The sequence below is a fragment of the Numida meleagris genome, chromosome 3, assembly GCF_002078875.1.
Source record: "Numida meleagris isolate 19003 breed g44 Domestic line chromosome 3, NumMel1.0, whole genome shotgun sequence".
NCBI classification, from domain to species: domain Eukaryota; kingdom Metazoa; phylum Chordata; class Aves; order Galliformes; family Numididae; genus Numida; species Numida meleagris.
In genome coordinates this window covers 71,464,293-71,491,242 of record NC_034411.1, presented here as the reverse complement: position 1 = coordinate 71,491,242, position 26,950 = coordinate 71,464,293, and the positions used below count along the sequence as shown (strand labels likewise).

At 41.0% G+C, this 26,950-nt stretch overlaps 1 protein-coding gene across 1 annotated transcript; it reads right to left on the bottom strand.

Annotated features, from left to right (window-relative positions):
• On the bottom strand, nt 1,895-26,544 carry PNISR (PNN interacting serine and arginine rich protein). The gene is made up of 12 exons (XM_021389663.1): nt 26,403-26,544; nt 15,667-15,776; nt 14,218-14,403; nt 12,189-12,412; nt 10,313-10,499; nt 9,838-10,028; nt 9,240-9,377; nt 8,090-8,189; nt 7,343-7,396; nt 5,920-6,090; nt 2,490-3,588; nt 1,895-2,245 (listed from the first exon to the last, which is right to left on the bottom strand). Exons 2-12 carry the CDS (start codon nt 15,743-15,745, stop codon nt 2,215-2,217), a joined length of 2,460 nt encoding a protein of 819 aa, XP_021245338.1. The 5' UTR covers nt 15,746-15,776; nt 26,403-26,544; the 3' UTR covers nt 1,895-2,214.

Sequence of the window (26,950 nt, the reverse complement as noted above, 5' to 3'; positions counted from 1 at the left end):
GTTTTAAAAGGTTGCTTTAAAAAGGTAAAACAAAGTAATGATCCCATCTGGACTTTTCCAGAATGACACATCCCCATTTTTGCAGTATGTATTTACATGTTTTAGGAACACTTCAAACGAATGGAATTAGGACTGGATGCTATTTTGCCTCAGTGCTTCACAAAACACGGGTAAGGGAGTCACTGAACAAGAAGGAGCCTGATGGCTGTGGAGTTGCCATAGTACCAACGTGTGCTTCATTACAGGCGTGCCGGGTATGCTGCTCAGTAGGGCTCCCCCAACAGTTCCATACAGAGAGCGTATGCTCTTTTATTGCCGTAAAAGTGCATTTGTGTCCAAAAAAATAGTTTCCATATTTACAGGAAGTGACAGAATTCCAGTTGCTGGCAGAGTATATAAAGCTTTTCATACAGTCTTTTTTTTTTATTGTTAGATAATATAAAATCTGAACTGAAAATCAAATTCAATGCACTATGGAAACTATATTCCTCAGTAGCTTTTCTTCAATTTCCTTTTAGTTTTCTTCTCTCTCTCCAAGTCCTTCTAAGGTCTCGGAACTGCCATGCTACCTACTCTTCACAAACTCTCGCTTCTACCAAAAGCCAACAGCGTAATGAACTTGGATCAATGTATCATTCTTTGTACCAATAAAAGCAGTGCTTTGCAACTTTAGGCCTTATTTTGCTACTCAGTATGACTGCTTCCTCTACGCTATATAAATTTTGAGTGTATGTTATTTATAAGTGAATTAACTAATTATTTATCTGTAACAGGGTTCTGATAAACACACGTGTATGCGACAGCCATTACATTGCTTAGTAAATGTATAGGTAAAATGCAAGTTTTTGCACTGAAGCAGCTTCCTTCTGCATCTAATTATGAAAAACACACACTGGCAAAAACATTACATGCTGCATTCTGCTTGTAGTTGCATGGATTAATCTGCTCACGGAGATGAGCTTTGCGAGTTGCTGCACTAGCGCCATTTTCTCCCTTTAAGACACAGCCATCAAAGAGCTCTCACTCTGATGTTGAGCCTTTCCTCTTTTCCACTGTGGGTATCAGAGCAGACCTTCTAGGCACACACCTCCAACCTTTTCCTGACATGATGTTCCTCCTGCTGCAACAGGCAGAGGTCTGGGGCTGAGGGGGATTTTGTTTGTTTGTTTTTAAAGTAGTAACAAGGCTGTGAAATCATACTAACAGCTGTTGTTCGTTTCCCAAAGGAGGTCAGCAGTGATCTCTTTCACTTTATGGTGATATAAAATATATCTCTGTACTTACATTTAGTTGCTGTCTAGCCCGTGTCTTAGCTTTATAGGAATCACAATTCTCATACCAATAGCATAAATAACCAGTTTTAATGTTTACTATACATTTAGAGCATGTGCCAAAATGTAATGTTTACCTACTGTCAGTTTCCTAATGCGCACTGAGTGCCATTTATAAATATATTCCATAAAACATCTAACAGTATACTGAGTCTCGTTCCCGCAATGTCCCTGAATAGCCACAGAGTTCTCTCTGGAAATTGGGTGAGGAATAGAGTTCCAGAGCACTGTCACACAAGATCAGTTCGTTGCACGTATTCCTAATGGGGCTCAGTCTAAGTAGTGCTTGTATTACAGTGACCCATATTTTACACACACAGCATATGTCACTTGAGAGTCCAAATAAAAAGGATATTAAAAATCTATTACACGTCTAAAGTAAGATGTCTACTCTCTGCTCTTCCACATTGCCCACCCAACAAATGAATCTCATCAAATCCATGGGTAACATACTTTGACAAGTTAAAATCTTTTTTCAAGTACTTTAAAAATTTGTTATACCAAAAAAGCTGCCTTTTTCTGAAGTATTTTCTACAATTTAACACAAAATCCAGGTGCAAGAATTTTAAACAAAAAAAAAGAACTAAAGAGCTTTATTGACATCACAGTACATTCAATAGTAATTTTAAGAACATTACAGCTGAAAGAGAATGGTATGTTTTATATTCTTCTTAAGCACTACCGTTCTTGAAAAAAAATGTAATACAAAGAAATCCTATTAGGTATTTAATTCAGAGCAGCATTTGGAAAAAAATACACCTATTTACAGATTTAAAAAAGGATTCTGGTTTCACCTACATAGCCACAATGTGCCTCTATAATGAGACAAGCCTTTATAACTCATGGAATTTTTAAACATCATAGCACTGGTGCCATAAATTCCTCAGTGTTTACGACGAGGAGGAGTTGTTGATCTGAAAAATAGAGGAAAAAAGGGGGAAAAAGTTAACTGGAAAAAATAAAAGTCCCCCAAACCCACACACACTTTAGGCTTAATAATTAACAGCTTTAAAAGATTTTTCCAAAGTTACTTTTGCCTACAGAAATTTAATAAATACCATACTTTATTTTAAAAGTTCATATGCCGTACACATGAAGACGAATAGCAAAAAAAATAAAAATAAAAAAATCAGACAAAATACTTAAAAAGTATACTACCTTGATCGTGACTTAGACTTGTGTTTGCGGCTTGCCTTCTTACCAGACCTTTGAGATTTCTCCACAGAGCATGACCGAATATGCTTCGATTTCTTAGCCTTCTTTTCCTTACTGCTTCCTGGCGATTCAGAACTACTCCTTGCACTAGATTCAGAGCCTGACTGTTTCCTGCTATCTTTGGTAGAAACTTTTTTGCTGTCTGGTCTGGAATCCTGCCTTATTATTTTCACAGATATTGTCTCACTGCGAGGGAAAGTTCTTTCGCTGTCTCTTTTTCTCTTTAACCTATTGTCATCGTGATTGCCAGCCTTGCTTTCTTTTTCCTCTTTTTTAGGCTTATCTTTTCTTTTTTCCTGATCTCTCTCCCTTTCTCTGTTCTTTTTCCTGTCTTTGTCTACAGTTCCACCATGCTCTTTCTTCCTCTCTTGATCTTTACCATCGCTTTTGTGTTTGTGCCTATTTCCAGGAGGACTTCTGTGCTGGTCTTCGGGTTTGCGCCTATCCCTGCTCCTGCTGCGACTAGCACGGCCAACTCTCCTGTCTCTCGAACTACTACTTCTACGTCTATCCCAGCTCCTCTCTTGAGAAGGGCTCTGAATTCTCCGCCTCTCCCCTCTCTCAGCACTCTGATTTCTACTGGATCTTCTCCTTTCCCTTATTTTTTCCCTGCTTCTACTCCTCTCCCTTCTATTTCTGTGAGAGTAGCTCCTGCTTCTACTGCGCCTAACTTTGTGTGAAGGTGTTCTACTGCGACTGTGCCTCTTCTTCCTTTTAGGAGAGGAAGAACGCGAAGAACTGCGACTACTACCTGAGCTGGTGCTATATGATGAACTAGATACAGAGCTGCTACTGCTACTGCTTCTGCTATTGCTGCTAGTGCTACCGCTACTAGAGGTTCTTGACCTACTCCTTCCTGTCCTCTCTTTTTCTTTACCCTCTTTTTTGGGTTCTATATCAGGTGCAGTTGGAGATCTTTTCTTGTCGTGAACCACATCTGCTTCTATTTCTTTTGCCTCCTGTGATGCTGAAATGCTGTTTTGTTCTTTGTTGATATATTCATTCATCTCCTTTGAAACTTTATCAATTTGTAGCCTTTCTTCTAAAAAAAAAAAATAGACAAAAGAAAAAAATGAACTTTCAGAAGTACCTGATGTCATTTCAACATTTCACTGGCTTAAGACAAAGTTCTCAAACAACTACCGTGAGCCATGAGAACTCCCAAACTCATTTATACACACATACTTTTTCCCCTGAAGCTGTTCTGCGTATCAGAATCTCCTTTTCTCCTTCACATAGTACTCCCCTAGCTATACCTGTGCCTCCTGCCTCCCTTTCAGTTCTTTTCACGTGGGGCTGAGTGATCACTGGCTAGTGTAAAGAAGGTGTATTTCCCGAACAGTGCACGCACTGCCCCTGAACCTCAGAACAATGTTGGCTGGGCCTGTCTGTATGTTTTGTAGGCCTCGTTAACCAAGAAGATCTTAGAGAAACTACTTTCTGCTATAGTAATGTGAGCTTGTTTTTCTGAAAGAAAACATTCAGGTTATGGCTTTATCAGGGGAAACTGAGATCAGTCCTAAATGTTGACTAGTACAAGCAATTTACATTTTTCCCTGTTTTTACATCTTTCCAGCTAAGGAATTGGAAGAAGGGAAGCCACAACACAAAAAGGGGACTTGTAGACAATTAAGTGCTAAGACTCAGCTAAGAATTAAAGACCAGAATATTTAGAACAGACAGATGACAACGTTCTTATAATGAAGGAGTTAACATCAGATGTGATTATATGTAAGCCTGATAGTCAGGAAATACACTAAGGAGATAACTGTAGAAGTAAAAACACATTTCTTAAAAGTAACATAGTGAATACACAGGCCAAGATTTTCATGGAGCAAATAAAGAAGTTCAGACTCTCAGAGCACTTTCCATGAATTTTACTTATTTCTGTTCCACACAGGATATTTGCACCAGCATCCACGTTCACCATCCCTCCTTATTTTTAATAGAGTTCACAAAAAAATAACTGACATATTACATATCTTAGCCAAAAAATGGCTTTTGATGTGTGCCATAAGTTCCAGAATTATTTCAGGGAATAAAACTGCATCCAGAAATGCAGAGTACTACAAATAGCAACTCATGGTCAAACATAACCCAGAAAACAATTCCATCTGGTCCCTGAAGATAGTAGGCAACATAGGCAGCAAAAACCAGTGTAGCATTTTCTAAGGTACAACATACACTAAAAATTTTTCTTTTCTAAAGGCCTCTACAAATGGGACCCTGACTTCACTATTCTGGACTTAACAGAATCAGCTTTTTAATTTTAGATTTATATTTCTGTAAGCAGTCCAGCGCAGGCATCTCTGACCTGGGATCTTGACTAGGTAGATAGAGGTCATACACCACAACTCAGTCACACTCCATACTCCTCTCCTTTTATGCATAAATCTTAAGACAAGCAGAGAGAGATGGGAACATTACGGAAACCAAACGTTTAGCTAACCCAGAGATCCATGTCTCTTTCTAGGCCTTTAAAATAAGTAGCAAAAGGATGAAGTCATCCATCTCAAAATAAGAAAAAAAAACAGCCAAATTATCACACTAGCACATTCTTCTTCCTCTAACTTAACTTAGATCCCAAAGAACTATGTGGATTTCTTACCACTGTATTCATCTGTCTCTCTACATTGCTCGTTCAGCAGTGCAAGGTGGCTGTGATACCCTTTTAAGGTACAAAAGGGTAAACCTTACCTTACAGGGAGGAGCAGAAGCAAATCACAGATTTGTTTATTAAAATCAACCCTGCCACCTTCTCAGAGGCTAAATCTGAACTGACTGGGTTCACTGATCTGTTCCTAGTACTGGGTCCAAAAACTCTGTTATGAAGACGCAGCATATAGACACAAATCTTAACTAAACTGAGAACACTGTTCAAAGACCTTTAGCCTCCAACTGTTGATTCCTAGAGGCACACTGCACAAGCTTATATAATACAAAAGCAAGTTTCTGAGATGAAGTTAAATGCGCTTCATATACGACTTTAAGAAATTAAGTTTTATATAAACACAGTCTGGTGCAGAGGGGTGGAATTTATCCCCCACTCACAACTGAGATTCTAGCAGGTTTAAGTGTGTGTCTGTGTAAATAAATACCCACACATGCATTTTATAAAGGGATACTATTATTTATGTAGTATAATATCCACAGCATGCATATATAATCTTTTTATCACTGAGGTCAAAGAGTTTATATGGAAAGCATTAGAAGGGGCTTTTTTGGTAAGAAAGAAGCAAGCCTAATTTTGATCAAATTACTCAAAAAAGTCTCTTTTGTTAACACGTTTAGAAATAACGTTTTTTTTTTTTTACTTAAAATGCATATTCTCTCCCATACATCAAGTATGATAGGAAGACACAATGTTATTTACCTTCCAGCTGTTTTTCTAGTAATAGTTGCTGTTCTCTCTCTTTTCTCCAAAATGCTTCCTGTTTTTGCCTGATTCTGTGTCGCAGTTCCTCATCATCAGTATCAGATGATTCAGAGCCTCTGTCACTCCTCTCATCTTCACTGTCTCCTGATCCATAACCACCCAGTCCACCTGCGTGCATAAAGTCCAGTCTATCACAAGGAAAGATTAAGCTTCATTCTCAATATTTCTTTGGGCAAAGAGGAGAGTAACATTGCCCTTCCTTCATTTCCTCTTCTCTGCAGAAGTTACTTTATTCTGTTAAGCGCCAATGGTGTTTGACTGGTGTGATCAAGGCCCCCATATCTGCATTGATGCTTACTGTCCGGTTCTACTCCTTCTGGAACATCTCAGTCTATTTTCATCAGTGAACCACTGTGACCACAATGCTTTTTCCATTGTATGGAAGGGCAAAAAACCTCTCTCTGAAGATCGTAACACTGCCTTCCTTTGTATCAGCAACCGGACAGCAGAAAGTGAAATGCCTGGGATCTTTCCCAGAAGAGATCCCTGAAATGACTTCAGCCTCCTCCGTAGTCTGAGGCTACAGAAACTCTAAACGTCATATGAATTTTTCTACACATTTACAGAACACTGCACTTTGACAGGTACAGAGATAGAACAGAAATGGACTTTCTTCTCCCTCTGAGGTATTAATAACTACTGGGCTGATAAGAAATATAAAGTCAATTTAAACACGTGACATGGAGATATTTTACCTTCTTTCAGCTTGAGGTTATTAAGTTTGAACATTTGTGATCATAACAATCAAATTCATCAGAAATCCATGTAACAAGCACAAAACCGATCACTGACACCAGCATAATATGTTTTAGATGATAAAAGGCATGTTGGGAAAGATCTTTTGCTCTTGCGTCTCAAGCTGGAATTTCATTTTCTTGTGTTGATTCTGGTAATACATGATATGGGAGCCTCTGTGCTTACATAGCTTTCCAATTAAATAGAAATTCTAACATCGGTAACACTTTTAGTTATGAGCATTTGTACTACTGTTCTCCCAGTTTTCCCTTGTTGTTTGGATGGATCAAAACAAGAAAAAAATTAAAACAGTATTCCCCTCTCTGAAGACTTCAGCGCGCTCTTGAAACAATCATACTTTGAAAGTGAGTTTATGTAATGTTTTTACATATTTTTCAAAATCAGAGCAAAATTCCCATACGCTAACTCACACTGACTAGGCCTTTACTCCAAAACCTATCCTAGGATCACCTGTGGAACAAACAGAGGTGCTGATAAAGTTACTGGAAAGTGACCCATACTCCCAGGCAATTAAAATCTAGTTTCAAAACGCAGTTTCTAGAAATGCAAGGCAAGAGTGAAACTCAACCCCTTAAGCCCTCTCAAAAATAAGGAACACACTTACCGAGTCCAGTGAGAGAAGCCAGTGCACTGGACTGTGCCAGCTGTTTTGCAGGAGCTTTGTATCACATCAACAACAGGAACAACATGTTAACACAAATAGCCACGATTTCATAGTCATGAGTCTATGGTATTGTTAAATCTACTACTATTGCTGTTCTTTGGAGGGAGAGAAGAAACATTAAAAACGTATCATCCATTTAAAATCAATTCTAGATTTTCTGACCACGAAGATTTAGAATTTAACTGCAAATTATTAGTGAAGAGAAAAAGAACAAATATATACTCATAAATCACTTTCCAAGTTACAGCATCTGCACATCATTTTCAAGCTTCAGTAGTTACATATTTAGTTACATTAAAAAATACATTACGCAAGTACAGCGACATGTTAATAACAGAAGCAAATCAATTACTAATTGAGGACTCAAAGTTTGTTTCTTTTCACTTCTGAACAGCTAAGAACTCGAGATAAAACTGACAGCATTAAGAAACAGCTACAACTGAAGAGCCATTGACACTCAGGTACCATTTTAACTAGATAAATGAATCGTATGAAAGAAATGGAATAACTGAAGTAACTCACAATACACTGCACAGGACAACAGTACATGACTACTGATTTGAACTCTATCAAGTCGGATGCATTATACTGGAATTGCTCTCGGGGAACAGCTATGGAGGTTAAATGTTCTAGAGACATGCAAATATAAAATATTCTCAGAAGAAACTGAAGAAAGAACCAGCATACCTTTAGTTGCTTTACGGTGTACATCTTTGGCCACGTAATAAATTTCTTCATTTGTGACATCTAAAAGAATCTCTGTCAGCATCATTTTTGTCAGCATCATCTGAAAAAAATTGTTAAAAAAAAATAAGGGCCAAAAACCTCACAGAACTTCACCACTTTTGATGGCTATGAAAATACTTTCCTTCACATTTTTTATTATTCATGACTTAAGTTTAAAATTGTTTAAGTCTGACCCAATCTCTAGTACTTTCAAGAACAGTCTATATTTTGACCATAAACCCTAACCATACATATTAAATACACTTAGGCAGGGCACCAATTCCTAATGTGAAAGATGATGCGAAAAAAAAATCAGTATATAAATCAGAACTGTACCTAGTCTGATCCCATATATCCTTTCTGAAAAGAAAGGACGTATTTCTGCATGGTATGCTGCCTCACTGAGCTCCACTCCTGCAAAAACCATCAGAAGTCACTTGCAAAGGACTTCATTAGCCTTTATTTGCTATAAAAAGATGAAATGTCGGTACCTAGCTCTCCAAGGTCTCTAGTCTGGCCATGTGCTTTACAAAACAAATCACAAAGCAACAAAAAGCACAAAAATTTAAATGCATTGATAAAATGTTCTTGTTGGTGGTATTTTTTTGTTTGTTTGTTTTAGAATCCACAGCCTTAATTAACAAGGTTTCAGTTGTAAAATCAGAGTACAATCATGATTTCAAGGTACAATGGTTTTGCAGACACAGAGAAATGGTCACTGGTACAAGACTTAAGTTTTTAGCACTTTCTTGCAAGGATGCATTTCTTAAGTTCCCTTTCTCGGGAACTGTGACTGAAGCATAGACCTAAGATAGATATGTTTAATGGCTTAAAGTTTTCAAAGCTGTGTCCAATTAAGGAAAATCACAGAACTAACAGCAGTCAAAGTAAAGACTACATTCACCATATTCTGTCATTACTGTGCTAAAAGTAAGTTTTTATAACCTATGTACTATCTAGCTGAGAAAGATGGCATTAAAAAGACACGCAGATTTAACCCTGCTTCACCATATGACACAAGGGTATCAGGTAGAGAAAAAGTGTTTCACTTCGTTATGCCCAAATAATATCAGCAAACAAGCAACGTTGGTGGGAAATCCACCATTAGTACCATTTGATACTCCTTTTCTTCTTCTGTCATTTCTGGTTCACTTTGCTCCTCTGGAGGAACCGGGGATGGACTCCTGCTGATTTTCCCAACACTCACAGCTTCTGTGTTTTCAGCATCTTCGTCTTCCTCATCACTGTCCTGCAAGGAAAGCATCATGTATTTCAGTAAGAAAAAAAAAAACAACCAGATTTAACGCTCGTCAGCTTCTACTTATGATAATTAATTTGATTTCCTTTGCACTGAACTCTGTATTACAGTTATTGTAAAACCCTGTTACTTTTCTCCTCTAGTAATAAACACATCTGTCTCCCATCCCAAAAGAAGTAAATACATGCTTGTCAGTTCACTACCAGACAGTTACTCAGAACTGCAAACAAACGAGATAAATGCTGGGCTAAATGCAACACAAGGCTTTTTAAATTGGCCCAGTTTAGCAGATACAGATACCTGAATTTGTTCAACTACTTATTTAGAATTCCAGTGTCCTTCAAAGACCATGTTCAGTTCCCAAAAATGCAAAGTCTCGCTTTTTGATCTCCTCAAAAGAGAACACTTTCAGGAAATACAAACCTGACAAAAACCAAACCTTTCTACTTACAAATTTGCTTTTCTGAGGCAACCGTGGGCCATCCCCTTCTTCAGCCTCATCATTTTCCTTTTTTTCCTTTTTAGACATTTGTGAACGTTGCTGCTCCATCCTTTCTTTTTCCAGTTTTTTCTGTTTCTCTCGTTCCATCTTTTCCAGACCCTCACGAATCCAGGCAGGCAGAGTTCTACGCTTCACAGCATCTACATAAGTGAGGTTTACAGTTCTGTAAGCTGAAAAAAACCTTCCCACACCACAAAAGAAGAAAAAAAAAATACACCAAAAAACCCACAACCCCACAAACAAGCAAATCCTCCACCCCAAGCCAAACAACTCACACAAGTGGTTGTGGGGAAAAACCATTCAGAATAGCTTTCTTTCTTTCCCTTTTTTCCTTATTAAGTATAAAACAAGTCCTCAAATTCTGAAAAAAATCTTTTTCTAAGACAGTTGTTATGTTTTTCATTAAGGAGTGGTTAACATGTACCAATCTGTGGAGGCTCCTGCTTCACAGGCATCGCAATAGGTGAACGCTGTCGGTCTCTGAACGAGGGCCTTTCCCTTCGATTCTGAGGAGGAGCAGAAGGTGCTGGCGGACCTGGTGGTCCTGGCGGTCCTGGCTGCCAATAAGGTGGATGAAATCCACCTTGGGGTGGACCAAAAGCAGCCCCATGCTGAAAGAGTAATGCAGTTTATTTTTCTTCACATTGAACACAGTATACGTGCGTAAGTCGGTCTACAGAAATCCATGCAAGTGGGATTGCAAGCACCACTGCTAGGCTACAAGATCTTTCCATTTCTTTTTCTGTGGTCCCCAACAAACAGGTTTTCTTTAAATATTTAATGAGTAAACTTAGGTTTAGAAAGGATACTAGTGAAGCTGAAAAGACTTCAATCACCTTTCATACTGCATTAAACATTAAGCCCTATCATAACCATTTTTCTCCAGTAGTTCCTTGCAAACTTATCATCAGAGCATGCAGTTAAATGAAGAGCATACAAAGAAAAAATTAAAACTCTAGCTGTGCTAGGAGTGTATCTCTGTACTTAAAACCCGAGGACAAAAATGAAAAGCTCAAGTTTTTATTACAAAATAATTTTGCACTGTGCGTTTTCCAGTAGTCATTCACAGATGTTATTAGTATGGTAGATTAAAATATCAAATGCACAAATATAAAAGTTTAGTACAGACCCTGGATTCTGAGCAAGCTGTATACAATCCAAAAGTAACAAGTTCTGAGGCATACACGAATGGAATTCTTTGTCACTTTTTGTTTCGTTTTGGAGGTATTTGGTACTCACAAAAGCCTAATGAAACTACTTCAGAGCGCTGAGTTTAGGAAGAAAGCTACAGTATAATTTTATTTTTAATTATTATTATATTATGTTGACTATTTAAGTCCATAGCAGTAGAAGCATTCCTCTACTGCAATTTCAGGTTGAGCAGTCCTGTGTTGTTCTCGACAAAACAAGTTTTCTGTGGTATTCAGAGAATATGAAAAACTCATTTTAAGATTTGGTCTCACAGTAGTTAACACATGGAATTATTATAACCTAGTGTATTTGAAAATGAATGGTTCGCTTCCTATCGATACTGCTGAACACAAAAAACGAATAATAGAAAAAAACAGACCAAAGGACAGAAATGTTTCTGCCAGTCTTCCCTTGGGTTTGTCCATGAACAAGGGGTAAACTATGCGTTTTGAAACATCTGTCCTTTGTACCAGAAGTTCTGAGAAAAATACTGACATGTGGGGAAATATTCAAAGGCTCTGTTTAAAGATTTGTCTAGTGCCCCCTTCTATTATTAGTGCTAAAACCACCTGCAATTTTATTATGCTACACACCTTATATGCCAGAACAATGAAAAAATTGGATGTGGATTTTTTAAGAAATACCATTGTTTATTCAAAGAATCACAGTAGATATGGAAAAGATCAATGGATCATCCAGTCTATCTCCCTGCAAACACACGACTGTTCCCCACGGTACATTATCTAGTATATCTAATTAAATACTTTGGCTTTTTTTTTTTCCTTTTTAGGAAAACAAACAAAACACCACCTCAATGTCAGTCCATATGCTGGAAAACAGTGATCCATTTTAATACTGCAGACAACAGCCACTTCTCATTACTAGTCTAGAAAAAACATCTTGGGCCTCAACAGAACAGAAAACTCTAAGTCTTTTTCTGTAAAGTATTTGGTAAAAAAAAAATAAAAAAATCTATCTTAGCAGATAACAGACTCTGTAGTAGTTTGTAGAACTGAAGAATGAAAGTCGCCGCTAGATGACATTAGAGGAACACATCCATGGAAGGGACTCTGCACGTCTACAATATAAAAGCAACAAATATGTTTCACCTGATAGTCAAACTGGTTCACTGGCCCCATTGCAAAGTTATCGGGAGGTGCCCCAAAGTTGTGATTGTTCTGGTTAAATATATGCCTGTTGTCAGAAGCAAACTCCCCACTGTCCTGACTGTTGCTGTCTTCAGATGGAGGAACAATTTCCATTTGACCTGTGGTTGGAGCCATCCACTGCTGATCTGGAGGAGGGTGAGGGGGCTGGTGAGGCATTCCCCATTCTGTTTAGGATTTAGAATACAATTTGATAACAAGTTAATAAAGTTTTCCATGAGTCACAAATCTCTCAGTGTTCTTTTATTTATCAGAAGTTTCCTCCAAGCAACACAGAGGATAAAGTTGTAATGAAAATCATCGCTCTATAGGCTGTATTATACTGTCTCAATAATTTCTTTAACTAAGTGAAGGAAATACAAACAGCAGATGAACCAGAACACATATCTGTGGAGGTGGGAGGGAAGAAACTGTGAATTTTTGTAGATTTCCAGTAATATCAAGTACACCCTAGCACTCATAAATTGTGTCAGCTATTAAAAGAACTGCTCTTCTCAACTTCTGCGTCATTTCAGCTTTCAAAGAAATGAGCTATTTGATTCCATTGCATAATAGGCCTAGAAAAACCTACTGAGAAAGTATACTGTTCTGTGAGCAGCAGAACCACTGAATCCAGCTTTCTAAGGTGCCTTGCTAAGGAATGGTTCCCTGGATTCTCCAACATCTAGCAGATAAAACCCGCAACACTAAGCCCTCTAACTGCAGTTACAATTGACTGATTTCAGTTTGAAGGCTTATGGCCATAGGATATGCTGGGACCTCTGCAAGATTCAGAAGTTTTGAGGCCTGTGTGGCTTGTGTGGCTAAAAGCTTTATTTTCCTTAGGAAATCAGTTTAAAAATTATATTCACTATAAAGACACTTACAGCCTGTGTTTTTTGCTACCTTCTGGAGCATGACACCCTTCATAATGCTAGTTATGCAGCTGGCTTTCAGATTGCCATTTTGTCCCTTTCTAAGTAGCATGCAAAAAAAATACTTTTGGATCCAAAACTGACAGAGAAACTCAGAAGGACATGGAAACAGATGAAACTTCACAGAAATAGAGTAAATACACGAAGAAGGACTTCAGCTAGCCATGTAAACTGTGATTTAGTTTGTTCTACTACACACTAAGAATGACGCTGCTTAAATTAGGGGAAGCTGGGTCCTGCCAGCACCAGCACAGACTTGTTCAATAATGACACTACTTCTGCAAAAACATCAACTTATAACACAGAAATATAGTTAGTACACACTCTACAGTCACATAGTGAAGTTAAAATTACAGTAACATGTAGCCCAGAGTAGGGAGGTTAAATCCTGATGTCTGCCTCCCTTTTGTTCTGGGCACATAAGAACTGCCAATGACATTTTTAGTCCACTTCTACTAAACCCTGCACTTAGTAATACCTCCAGTTTTGGCTGCGACTGTTCAGATTTGCCTGTTTCAATTATTAACTCAATCGAGCACAAAGGCAGTTTTCACTGAGAAAGCACACGTGCAGGCTTCCAAATTGCACTGTTCAGAAATTTCAAATTATATTATACTGCAGAGACGTAACAAAACTTTCAGAAAATTTTCAGAACACAACTTCAGGAAAAAGTCTTAGCCAAAAATACCCAAACATCAGTATTATTTTACAGAGTTCTTTTTTTTTTTTCCTTTCATTTTTTTTTTTTTTAAAACTGAGTTTTTGGCCAAAACTAACGTTTTGAAGAAGTGCTATGGAACTCAATATAACCAACATAATTGAAGAAATATGTATATGGCAATCTGATATATAAGACAAAATAAAAACATTTTACACACAAAATTATGTCCATCTCTCTTTTGAAGACTGAGAAGCAGCAGCTATGACACTCATCTAATTAGCTGATGCTACTGGTGGCGTTGACATGTGAGAGACAGGGCATATTCACACCCAAAAATGCCTGACAAAGATAAAATTTCATTACATGAAGAAAGAAGCAAATGGGAAGTATAGCAAACCTGGCTGCCACATTCTGTTGAAGTTGGGATCCCCCTGAAAATTATTATGATTGTTTGAACCAGACTCTATTCCTGAAATATCCTGTCCATTTGGCATCATTCCTTGTTGTTCCACTACACTTTGTTGCCCTGAGGCTTCCCGCTGAGCAATCCATGCCTGAGCTAAGGCAGCCCAGTCGATCTGGCCTAAAATAAACAGAGGAAGTTTAGAAGGTTAGCATTCACATCTCTCAAATGCAATGCTGTTCCTCAATTACACCTGTCATTGTTCCAGAGAAGCTGGTAATGTTTACCTTCAGCAAGTACCCTGAGCACCATTAAAACTTAATTTACAGGGTACAGTAAAACAAAGTGTCAAAACGCACATACTTGCTGAAGCAGAGTTTCCCTGCACGCATTCAAAATGCAACAAGGCCAATTATTTTAGGTTCTCATTAACACTGAGTAGGTGGTAGTAATAAGCTTTTTTCACAAGTGAACTAATACTGAAGTCAAAAAGAAATGTATATAGCCTTAAATTCTAAATTCATAAAGATTCAAGTATTCTAAGCTTCAAACATCATCAGTAGTCTACATTCTGCAACATATACTTCTTATGTAACACGTTTTTGTAATGCTATTTTATGTTACAGTTCTCTCCCCCTTCTCTCTTTGCTATCTTTCCTACCAGAAGCGAAACAAATTGCACTCTTGTCTGAAGACAGCATTCTGTCTTCTTCTCATCAAGTCAAGAAATCTCTCTCCTGAAGTTGCAGAAATTTGTGACAAAAAACAATGTTAAACCAGTCAATCTGCATGAGCTTCAAGTATTTTCAAATCAATTTCTGCATTTCTCTGAATAGATTTAATTGCTGTCACCTCACATTCAATTTAAACTAATTAACGTTCCATTACTTAAAATGCATTTTTGTTTCGTTTTTTTTTTCTTTTTTTTTTTTTAATGGGATGGAGTGGGAGGAATCCAAACAAGTCATGATCATCACTGCCGTAACCTAAAACAAGTATCATACTAGTTCTGCAGTGACACTTTTTTCTGTGAATACATCTGCAGGAATACTTCAGCCACAGAGGCAACAGACAAAAACGCAGATTTCCTCAAATTAAAAGATTTGTCATGATTTAGCTTGACTAAAGAACTGAAAGGGATAGAGAGTCTGTAAAAGTACGCAAGGCCCAGATGTAGATCTGTATGACTGGTATTATGTTGATAATTTGTCCAGGATTACTCAGTTTGCTTGCCTGTATTTTGCATATTAAATACTAAAGACGTCAAAACACTTGGAATGTTCGAATGCTATTTTTTTGTGGTTCAGAAAAGCCATGTAAATATCTTATCTTGAAAGCAGATTAAAAAAAAAGCATCTCTCAGACATGCTCTGTGACAAAGATTCAAAAATATAAATTGCAACATCAAAATAATTTATTCCCCAAAGCTTTCTCTATACTTACTTGGATCTTGCTGGTGCTGAAATGACTGCATCCACTGCTGTTGGTTCAAAGGCCATTGCTGCCAAGGTTGATCCCACATCTTTTAAGTCTTTATATAGTCTATATTTCAACTAAAAATAACAGTTGTATGTTTAAATAGATGCCCATGAAATATCACACAACTGAAACTTACATAATTGCAGATATATTTAAGCCTTGCAAAGCAAGCTGAAGCAATGCTGGCTTAATATTTTAAGCCGGAGGAAACGGTTCATCCTTCAGAGTAACATTGGAAAATATCAGGGTAAGATTTCAGAGGACCAGTATGCTTTCTGTGTATTTTCACAAAGAAATTAACTACGAAATGAAGTTTAAGGAAAAGACATGACAGAGAAGCTCTATGTCATTAAATGTAAAGAAATTGAAACTACATAAGACATTATTTAAAGGATATCCTTGCCTGAATCTTATGGGAAAAGAAAGTGCATGAATTAAACTTGTATCCAAAAACAGAAGGCTGTTAAGTGAGGTCAGAGAAAGTCACTGAATGGTAAAAAGATCATTAATTAAGCTGGAGAACTGAACAGGTTCAAGACAGTGTCCATAAACTCTTTATGCATTGTAAAATATTGCAGTCTGCCAGGGAGGGATGCCTACAATGGCAAACCTGTTTCCCTCATATGAGCCTCCTGCATATATCTAATCTGTTCTATGTGAAGGACCAGAGCATGGCCACCTGCACTGCCCCAAACAGCTTTCTCCACCACAATGCTTGAGCATAGTTTTGGGAATCCTTCAGTCCATGATCTGTTCCCAAATCCCAGCACAGTAAGAGTGCACCCAGTACTACGCCTCCACCTCCACCCTATGCATGCTGTTAACAGCTTCTCAACAGGCTTTCTACTTGATCAATATATCCTCATGCCATTCCACAAGGCACTAAACACACAATCACAGAATATTCCAAGTTGGAAGAGACCCACAAAGACCATTTAGTCCAACCCCTGGCTCCACACAGGGCCACCCAAAATCAGAACCTCTGTCTGAGAGCACTGTCCAATCTCTTCTTGAACTCCAGTAGCTCTGGGCCGTGCCTACCACCCTGGGCAGCCCGTTCCACACCCACCGCCCTCTGGTGCAGAGCCTTTCCCTAACCACAGCTGCCCCTCCCCTGACACAGCTCCATGCTGTTCCCTCTGGCCCTGTCACTGTCACAGAGAGCAGAGCTCAGCACTGCCCCTCCGCTCCCTGTGAGGAGCTGCAGCCGCCATGAGGCATCCTCCCCCCCCTCAGCCTTCTCTGCTCTGGGCTGAACAGAGCAAGGGACCTCAGCTGCTCCTCACACATCGTGCCTTCTAGATCCCTCGCCCCGCCCCCCCCCATCTTTGTAGCCCTCCTTTGGAGGCTCTTTGGTCCTTCTTATTTGATGGCACCCAGAACTACACCCAGTGCTGGAGGTGCGGCCGCACAGCACGGAGCAGGACAATCCCTCCCCTTGCTCAGTGGCAGTGCTGGGCCTGATGCACGTCAGGGTATGGCTGGCCCTGTGGGCTGCCAGGGAGTACTGCTGACTAAGATTCAACTTGCTGTTAGCTGGAACCCTCACATCTGTTTCTACACGGCTGCCCTCCTGCCTCTCAGCCCACAGCCTATACAGGAGTTGGACATCCCAGTTCTACCAGAGAGAAAGCCCAGCTGAGCAGGAGGGCAGAGCTGGAGGATGGGAAGATTCAACCAGGCACAGACATGAGCTACAGTGTGCATCCAAAGCCTCTCCAGCCCTGAAGCACACCCACATGGTCTTGTTTCAAACACTCCAAACTTAAAAAAAAAAAAAAATAAAAAAAATTCCCTGAGATCAGAGGAGCAGCACATATGGCCTGGACACAGCTCAGAGCCAAGTGCGATGAAGAACACATGGACACAGAGATAATGAGCTCAAAGCGGCCGATGCCATGGGACAGGCAGCCAGGAATACAGCCCTGACCACGTAAACACATATCCCCACACAGAGCCAGCTTTCAGCAGGCACAAAGAGAGCAATTACAGAGGATCCTATTGCAAAGGGAGCCCATGCTTAGCGGTTGTGCACTCACAGAAATAACTGCGTGACTGCACAGCGGCATGCTTCCAAAATACACAACAAGAAAAAGCTGCAGGCAAAACTGTGGGATGATGGGTCGTGCTGAGATGAATGCAGCAGGTGAGTATTTTACATACTTCTGTCAAGTGTTATCACTGAATCTGAAAAACTGTAAGTCACCTTTGTTTTGAACCAGCATAAAAATTACATGTCCATGGATTAGAAAAATAACCAGTCGCAAACGCCTTCTGAGGGGCTTTAAACAAGACCAGATCAAGCTTGGAAACGGAGGAGATCACCAGGCATAATGCACCCTATCACCTTCCCCATATTTCATGCTAAATCATATATATACATATATATATATTTTTTTTCCTTCTCAGTGACATCTTCGCCACATTCGAACTTGGAGTAGGTGAAAACTGTCTGGATTTTGGTTTTTGTTACATTTTGATCTGTACCTAGGAAGTCTACTTTCTTACACCAGTTGGATGCAAAAAAGTGGCAAACAAGGGAACCACTCTGCTACTTAATGCAACATTTAAGCTGCCCCTCCAACACCTATCACTTGGAGCACGCACGGATAGACACTTTATACAGGGAGTACCAGGAGGAAATTCACATACCCGAAGTAAGGTAACTCACCCTAGAGTAAGTAAAAAGTAAAAAAAAAAAAAGTTTCTTCTTCCTCTCAATTGATTTTCCCACCCATAATCCAGATTGCTTCCATCCTCAAAACAAACTTGTTTACATACTAAAACTAAGTAGTAACAATTGTGGCTCAAGTTAACCCCTAGTCTTCAAAGAACTGAACAGCTCCATGGCCTCTACTGTTTGTGCCCAGCTCTTAAATACTTTTATTGTTTCCAGTGGGGTTTAAGAAATTCTGGTATCACCTCTTTACCTAAATATGTAACACTTTGGAGAAAGTCAGCGAAATTTCACAAAAATAAATTTAGTAAAATACTTAGAAGATTAAATTGTTTCATCAATAGTTATAATTTTATAAAAAAAGAGAGAGGCTCACATTTAACCATAGGAAAAAATGCTGAATTTTAAAATCACTAAAGAAGGATTAACTTTTCTTCTGGAAGTATAGCAATACTATTATAAAGAGCATCTCTACAAGTTCAACTGAATTGGAGACACCTACACAAAGTTTCTGCTTTATAGGAACAGATAAGATTTATTTTTCACAGAACTGGCTATATCTGTCTATCCTAAGATCTGACATGAAAGACTTCTGATGTGTTCCAGCTAACACAATTAGTTTGCAATAAACATCAGTACCGTTTAAAATACTCACCAGTTACCTGTTTCTCATCAGTTCTGCACAGAAGAGGCTGTTTAGTATTCTCCCCTTTTTTCTTTTAAGCTCATCAAACTGGAACACCGGTTAGGAGTGTAAGAGGATGTAAGGCAACAAATCCCTCCAAATACAAATACCTCTGTACTACCTCCTCTGTATAACCTGCCACCAACACAGCAGCCATCTTACTGACCTACCAAGGGAACCTGCTTTCATAGGGAGATTGGACTATGTTCTCCAGAGGTCCCTTCCAGGCCCTACAATTCTGTGACTTGAAGTGGCTGCAGGTTTTATCTGTCAGCATCTTCTCCATCACTCCACAACTTAATACGACCCAGCATCTTCAGCTTTCCTCAGAGACACTACTTCACCCCGTTGTTGCTATGCTGGGGAGAGAAATCAGGTAGGGGATGTAAAGCAAGACACCAAGAGTACAGGGCAGAGATGGAGTTGATTTCTATTTTGATGCAAAATGGAATGCCCAGACAGCAACAACTCCATATAACTTCAAAGAACTTCAGTACTTGGTTAATGCAGGCAATGTCAACCAGAGTAGACTGATTTTAAAATCATATTCGAAACTGCTCGTTTTAGTTTGAAAGCTGTACCTGAAAGTTTTTTATACTGTACTGCATTTGTACTTGCACTGCTATCCTGGAGAAATGTCCATTTTCATGCAGAGGCAACTGTAAAACACTCTGGCTTTCAAGTAAGCATTCATTACCAAATTTAGCACAAAGAAGTTTCTCTACCAACCACAAACATGTACTACACAAATGTTCTAGCACTTGCATCACTTTCTTTATGCATCTGTGTATGCCCATACAGAAGCACAAATATCATGTGAAAGTTGGCCAAAGAATATTTCTGATTTTTCTATTTCTATTCATTTCTGCTCATCTTCCTTGTGCTAGGTTGTTGGGTTTGCGTTTTTTTTGTTGTTGTTGTTTGGTTGGTTTTTTTTTTTGACAGATAGGAATTGGACTGCAGGGACAAAAATCAGCATTGGAAAATGTTTATATTTAATAAAATTGATCTTTAAATACACCAGTTAAAAGAAAAGACAAATGTGTTCAAATTCTTTCAGTATTTAAAAGTTATTTTAGCATTTAAAACAAGGTGACATATTTTAATATGCACAATTCACAGCCACTGAAGAACCAGAACCAGCAGAATACCTCCACTTTCTATTGTTCCTGGAAGACTTCCCTGTTTTTTTGCTCCCTGCTTGGTTTCCCTAACTCCTCCCAAGTTTTCACTTACTAGAATAGAGTAAACGAGAAAAAGGTAATCTAAATGATGAGAACTTTTCATGCTTACTATAGGCATTTAAAGGTGGTTTATCACCTTCATGAATTTTTTGCCAAGTATTTCTTTATTTAATGACTTCAGCTTCTGTTACGTTTCAGAGGCAAATGAACTGGCTTTAGCTCTTTGTTGGAAGTTACAAATTCTAAAAGAGAGATAGATAAATCCTATGTGCACACATATCTATGAAGTTACATGCACATAGGCTTTTTGATGTTACTGATTTTATATAGCAGTAGTATTATTTTGTACATTGCTTGCATACTTACTGAGAACAGTATAATTCAGGCTTTTTCAGAGAGACTCAGTACTGTCTCAGACATCACTCTTACCTTTTCCTTTGCTAGTCATGTTTTAAAGACGTCAAAAATAAAAACAGTATCTAGCCAGACTAAGACATCCTCTCTTAGCGAGAAAAATCAGATGTTAAAGTTCGTAAAAGTGACACTTAAACATGAGTGCCATAAATGAGCTCCCAAAACATACCTAAGAAAACTCAATCTGCTCTCAGTAATTTTACATTTACTGCAAGGTATCAAACCCTCATACTGAGGCAGGAGGGAAGCAAACACTGTCTCCCCATCCATCAAGTCAATAGTTTAAAGGCTTGAAACAGCCTAAATCATTCATCAAAATATACACGACAAGAATCAAACATTATTTTCATGAGACACCTCAAGCAGTAATAACGAATGGGTGGGAAAAAAAAGAGAGGATCAACATCCTCTCTCGTCTCATTAAAATGTTCGCTGCCAAAGCTAACTTAAAATGCTGCCTCACAAATCAGAAACAAATTTGAATTTCTTACAGAATTCTCAAATCAGTATGGCCTGAAAGAAGAAGACTTCATTCTAACGGCAGACAGATCCAAGCCTATTTCCCACAAATGATACCGAACCAAACGCACAGCAGAGCATCCAAACTGCAGTGAAACACAAGCCCTGTCTTCTGCTGAAAATGGGGAAGATGAGCAGCAGGTGATTCAAAAACTAGCAAAACACTTCCCTGCTAACAGAGAAGGTACATCCAACAAGAAGTCACTAAGATGCTCTGGTTCCAATGTCAACAGTGCGCACAAGTTTTGAAACGGAAACAGGTTCAAAGAAGGGATCAATTCTACAGGTTCCTACTTGCAAAGGGAAACGTGCACACTGCCCTCCTTTCTGAGGATGAATTAAAGTTCCTTTACTCAGCTGCTTTACCCTACAATTTAATTGAACATAGCCCTTCTGCTTCCCCTCTCTCCAGCAAACACAAATAAACAAAAAGAGCATTTACTGAAGCTCCAAGAACCATTCCCTGCTGTCAGATCACAGAACAGGAACCGGAATCTGTTTACCAATGAAGAAACAGAAGCCAATTCAGGATTCTTTCTGTTTTATACAGAAAGGTGATCACATGACAGAAACATTCCCCACCAATCCACATTTAATTACAATCACATGTACTTAAAAGATTACGGAACATTAATACGATATCTCAACATTTTGAAAAAGTTTTTAAAAGCAAACGTGGTCCAAAATACGCCCTGCTGTACGTTTAGAAAAATCATTCTAAGGCTGGAACTTTATCCAAAGGCTGAACCTGCTGACGTTTCAGTACTAGTACTAAAGTGTGCCACCTTTGAGGGCTGCTGGTGAAAGCGTCTCTTCCAGCAAGAAAAGCTGGCAGAATGGTACATCTAGGACTTACCTCGATCCCTGGCAGGCAGCCACCTCCAGGGGCCAGCAGCACCCAGAAAAGTTTAAGGCTGCTGCCAAATTCTCTATTACACTTTCATATTTTATCCAACAAAAAAGCTAGACAGATATTTTAGAAGGTATCTTCCCAGTCCTCTCTTCCACCATGATGTGAATTCTAGTACTACCTGTGTGTTAACCTGTTCTTTTAGGAAAAAAAGGCATCTTCTTCAGCCTGCTTACTTGTCCACAAAATAAGGTATTTTCTGACATAATTGTAATGATTATTTTTCAGTTTGCGTGATGTCTTTGGACACAAACAGAAGGTACTTACCAGCAATCAGAGCTTTGAGCAGTAACTCTCATGCTCACTTTTAACCCTGGGAGACTCCTCCCCAGCACTCCCCACAAGACACGTATCTTTTAGCAAGCTAGAGACCCTCATACCGATGGGAATGCCACTGCGTTGAGTGCAGCATGGCTTCCCAGTGACACAGTGCTTGCTGAAGGCCCCAGAGGTGTTCTTCCAGGCAAGTGTCCTTGAACGTTAAAGATGAGGCCATCTTTTTTTAAACAAAGCAGCCAAGAGAACTGAAACTCACTCAGATCCCTCAGACAACTCTCTACCTTAGCAGTTTCATGAAATCTGTCACCCAGAACTGACTGCTGTAGGGCACTCATGCACAGTTACCCTTGCTGTGTCCACCACTCAAAGGAGAGGGAGCGGTGGACTCTCACTTGGGGAGTGAGGCTCAGTCCTATGAATGTATAAAGACAAAGCGCCTCTGGGATGACACAAGGGTTGTCTTCATTGCATACATTAATATACTGGATAAAGTATAACTGAAAAATACCAAAAAATTTTACGTGGAATGATAAGGAAGCCCTGACTCTAAACAAAATTTAACAGGGCTAATGGATAATCTGAATTGCAGATAGTCCAAAGTGTGAAGCACATGGGTCGATGAAGTTAGCTGCATTCCAGAAGAGCATCAGGAAAATAACTAAATGTAGGTGGCCAGAAGAGCACGCTTAGAGTCTTGCCTCTTCTAAGAGACTCCCATCACTGGGAAAATATGCTCTTCTCCCATGTGAACATTACACAACATCCAAACTGCACAGAACACCTTATACACCGACAGCTTCTGCAGAAAATGAGACCTGGAGATCCTTAATGGTTTGTCCCCAGACATTCCTCAAATTGAAATATCCTGGCAGAGAAAAATGACTGCTCTTTGGAAGATGACATCAAATAGGTTATTTGTTAAAAAAAAAAAAAACAAAAAAAAAAACCACAAGATTAAAGAAAACACAGAAGTACATGAAATCCAAGAAATCAGGAATCAGCCTAGGATTCAGGCTACCCTTGGAAGAAAGCGGCAGGCAACTTACACTGCTTTATGAGTTGAAGAGATCAGGGTTAGGAATTCATACACCAGACACCATTTGATCGCATACCCAGAACATGAACTGGCATGCAGATGATTCTGGAGCCTATGGAACCATACCCAGTAACCAAGTGCATTCTGATGCAGAAGAGAGGCTGCTGCATCACCTTTCTGATAATGTTGCTCATCACCCCTGAATGACAGGTCCACACATGACGTGAGATGGCCTGACAAGTTTTACCTGTCACCTGAGCTCTAATATGTAGCTGCAGAAGTTCTTTTGGTGACTAAAGACCCGGTCCTACAGGCCTTCTGAGCTGGCACTGCATTTTAGCCTAGAAGTATGCATTTCCTAAATAAGCAAAGGAGCTGAAACCACAGGCCACGCTGCATGCTTGAGAACCCCTATGCTATACAGTCTTTGAATGCAGAGCTTAAAGACGACATGCCCTTTCTGATATTCAAATCATCAGTCACATATCTAGGTTAAAAGAAAAAAAAGAAAAAAGATATTCCATCCCCCACAGAGTCTTAGGCTCTGAAGAGGGACCTAAAGGAAAACTGAGAGGTCTCAGAAGCAAAGGTCCCAGAAATCAGCAGCCCAACATCCTGATCCTTTGTGCAAGAGCCTTGTTCTCACGTAGGGTCTGTTCTGTTTACTCAAGGTAGCTGACAAGCTCATAATAGCACGTGTATTATCATTTAGATTAAAAAAACAGACTAGCTTCCACTTTATTTGGGAAAACAAGTTGTTTGTCACTATGTTATATTCAACTGCCAGTTTAAGCTGGGAGCTAAGATTGTAGTAAATGAGAAAAAAAAGTTAAAATAACTGTCTTGATTGTTACTTTCACTCATCATCCTCTTAGCTGGCCAAAGACATAATCTACGGCATCACTCTAAACTCTTGCAAGTACTTCATGCCAGATACTACACATCTTTTCTCTTCCTGAGAATCAGAAACCACCCCAATGTTTCTCCTGAGATCTGTTACCAAGATGGCTAGTTAAAAATGTGCGTAACACCCCTAGCTCATTAACAGTTGCATATTGTGAGAATGTTGCATGTCGATTCATTTGCTCCACTCCAATTTTAACTTAGGAACTATTCTTTCTCACTCTACAGAATAAAAGCTTTCTAAGGACGTCACCAGGATCCAAGACACAGCACCACAAAAGGCATTAAGAAATCAGCTTGTTCAGTACCTACAAAGTTTTCAGGAACCCATTTCATACATCAGCATGTCTGACTAACATTTACAGCACCACTAAAATGAAGTTAGTTGAACAAAGGCCAAATAAAATAAAACAAAAGCACTACAAGAACTTCTACAGTGAGTCATTCAAACAGAGTAGCTTCCAAGCTGTTATTTTAAACTTAAATCCACACATCCACTGAGCTGAAGCGCAGTGTCGTTTACTAATGTTTTGCATTTTTAAGACGTAAGGACGAACATGTGCTTGATTATCACAAGCATGAAAACCACTGCTAAACCACTGCTACAAAAACACCAAAGCAAATCAAACAGTTTGAGTTGTAACTGTTGGGGTTGGAAAAAAAGTCTGATGATTTTCTTGCACACATTCCACTACAAGTCCTGATGCTAGACTTTCAGGTATCCATGCAACAGCATTTTTTTTCCTGAAGAAAACAGTCCACTTGCAACTTCCTCCTTTAAGTACAGTCTGTACAAAAATAGCATCAGCAACTGATGAACAAAATCACGAGCTAAGCAGATAAGCAGCTATTCCCTGCTGCTCACGAACGGATTTTATCCCAAATTATAACTGTAGCCATCGCTCAAGGAAACACATCAATTGGTGGTGGAAGCACTGACACCCAATACACCCTGCCCACAGATACACTGCCACTGTCACTGCTTGCCAAAGGCAGACTTCTGACTGCCACGCACCTCCGACGTGACAAGCAGGGAGGGTATTGCTGTACCCATGCTACCTCTGCACAGTGCCGTGCCTCACTGCCAGCCAAACACAGTTAAGACTCCTCTAGCACTGCGGGTGACGTGGCAAGTTATGCACTGTGGGGATACTGAAGCTCTGCAAAACCACTGAGCCCACTCTCCCAGAGAACGTACACGGCAAGTGACAATAGCAGGGCAGATCTCCTGGCAGCGCAGGAGGGCAGCTGGCACTCAGCTCGCTACCCATGTTGTTCAGCAAAGGCCTTCCGCACGCAGCCACGTACAAGCGTGACTGTTACAGCAGACAGGAAGGCGGCTGCCTCCCGCTCAGAGCCCAGATCTGTCCCAACTGGGGCAGACCCCACCGGCTATGAGGCCCAGCCCCCCCATCCTGCTCAGCCCAGCACCGGGCGCTGCGGCACAGTCCAAAGAGTCACCTGAGGGCTGTCTGAGTGAGCACCCGGTGCGGGCCCAGCACCAGGGACCGCTCGGGAGCGCCCAGCACCCGCCCAGGTACCGGGCTGAGCCCAGGCACCTTACCAGCGCCACTGCGTGCACCGGTACCGCTAACGGGAGTTCTCTGGGGCCCTCCAGCGGAGCGCAGTCCCGAGGGTTGCCACGACGCGCGCGGCGCTCCATGCGGACACGTTCCTCGAGCGCCTAGGCCCGGGGAGCGGCCCCTCCCGCTCACCCCGGCGCCGGTCCCCGACGCCCCCGGGACCCTCTGGGGCGGCGGCGCATGCGGGGCAGGTGGTAACCGGGCTCCCCGGCGGCGGCCGCCCCTCGGCCCCGCTCTCCCCCCCCGCGCATGCGCAGCGGCCGCCCGGGCGGCGGGGGAGGGCGCGGGGTGAGGGGCTCGGCTCAGCGGGCGGGCGGGTTCCGCTCGGAGGCGGCGCGGGGCCGCGGCCCCTCAGAGAGGGGGAAGCTCCGGCCGCGGCGCTCGGCGCCCTCCCGCACCCCCCTGCTCGGCGCGGTGCGGCCCGGGGAGGAGGGGCGCGGCCGAAGGTGGGGTCGGTATGGCACCCGCCAGCCCCGGAGCGCGGGGAGCGCTGCCTACCCCGTTACTTACGCGCTCCCCCGCCTCCCGCCGCAAGCGCTGCCGTGACCGCCGCCGCTTTCTCCTCTCTTTTCGCTTCTCGTCTTCACGAACAAGACAATATGGCGCCCGCTCGCCCTGCCCCGGAAGTAGAACGAGTCACGGCGCTGACCCGTACCGGGCACACGGGAACGCCGCTCGCCGCCATCTTTGCTAAGGGCAGGCGGGCTGCGCGACCCGGCCCTCTCTCTCAGAGGCGTACCTCGGGAGACGCCGCGCCGCCGCCATCTTTAGCGAGGGCAGCACACCAGTTCCTGCCGCTCGGCCTTCTCCATGGCAGCCGCGACGGGGGCGGGGCGAGGGGGCCCAATGGGAGAGCCCTGTGGGATCCGCGGGGACCCGGCGGCCGTCCCTCGGGGAGGCGAGAGTGGGCGGGCCTTGTTCGTGCTGCAGCGTGACGGGGCGGCGGGCAGTCCTACTTCTGCGAGCGTTAAGAACGCTCAGCGCCCTCTGACACGCAGCTGGGCCCTAGAGCGGCGCTTTGGGGTTGGACTGCGTGATCTCCAGGAGTCATAAACTAC

What these genes read in the sequence shown, in the direction of transcription:
- PNISR (XM_021389663.1), bottom strand. Translation starts at nt 15,745, where the DNA reads ATGTGGGATCAACCTTGGCAGCAATGGCCTTTGAACCAACAGCAGTGG. An exon ending in TCAGCACCAGCAAGATCCAA is followed by an intron (nt 14,404 to 15,666) that starts GTAAGTATAGAG and finishes TGTTTATTTTAG; the next exon opens with GCCAGATCGACTGGGCTGCC. An exon ending in TGCCTCAGAAAAGCAAATTT is followed by an intron (nt 9,378 to 9,837) that starts GTAAGTAGAAAG and finishes CTTTCCTTGCAG; the next exon opens with GACAGTGATGAGGAAGACGA.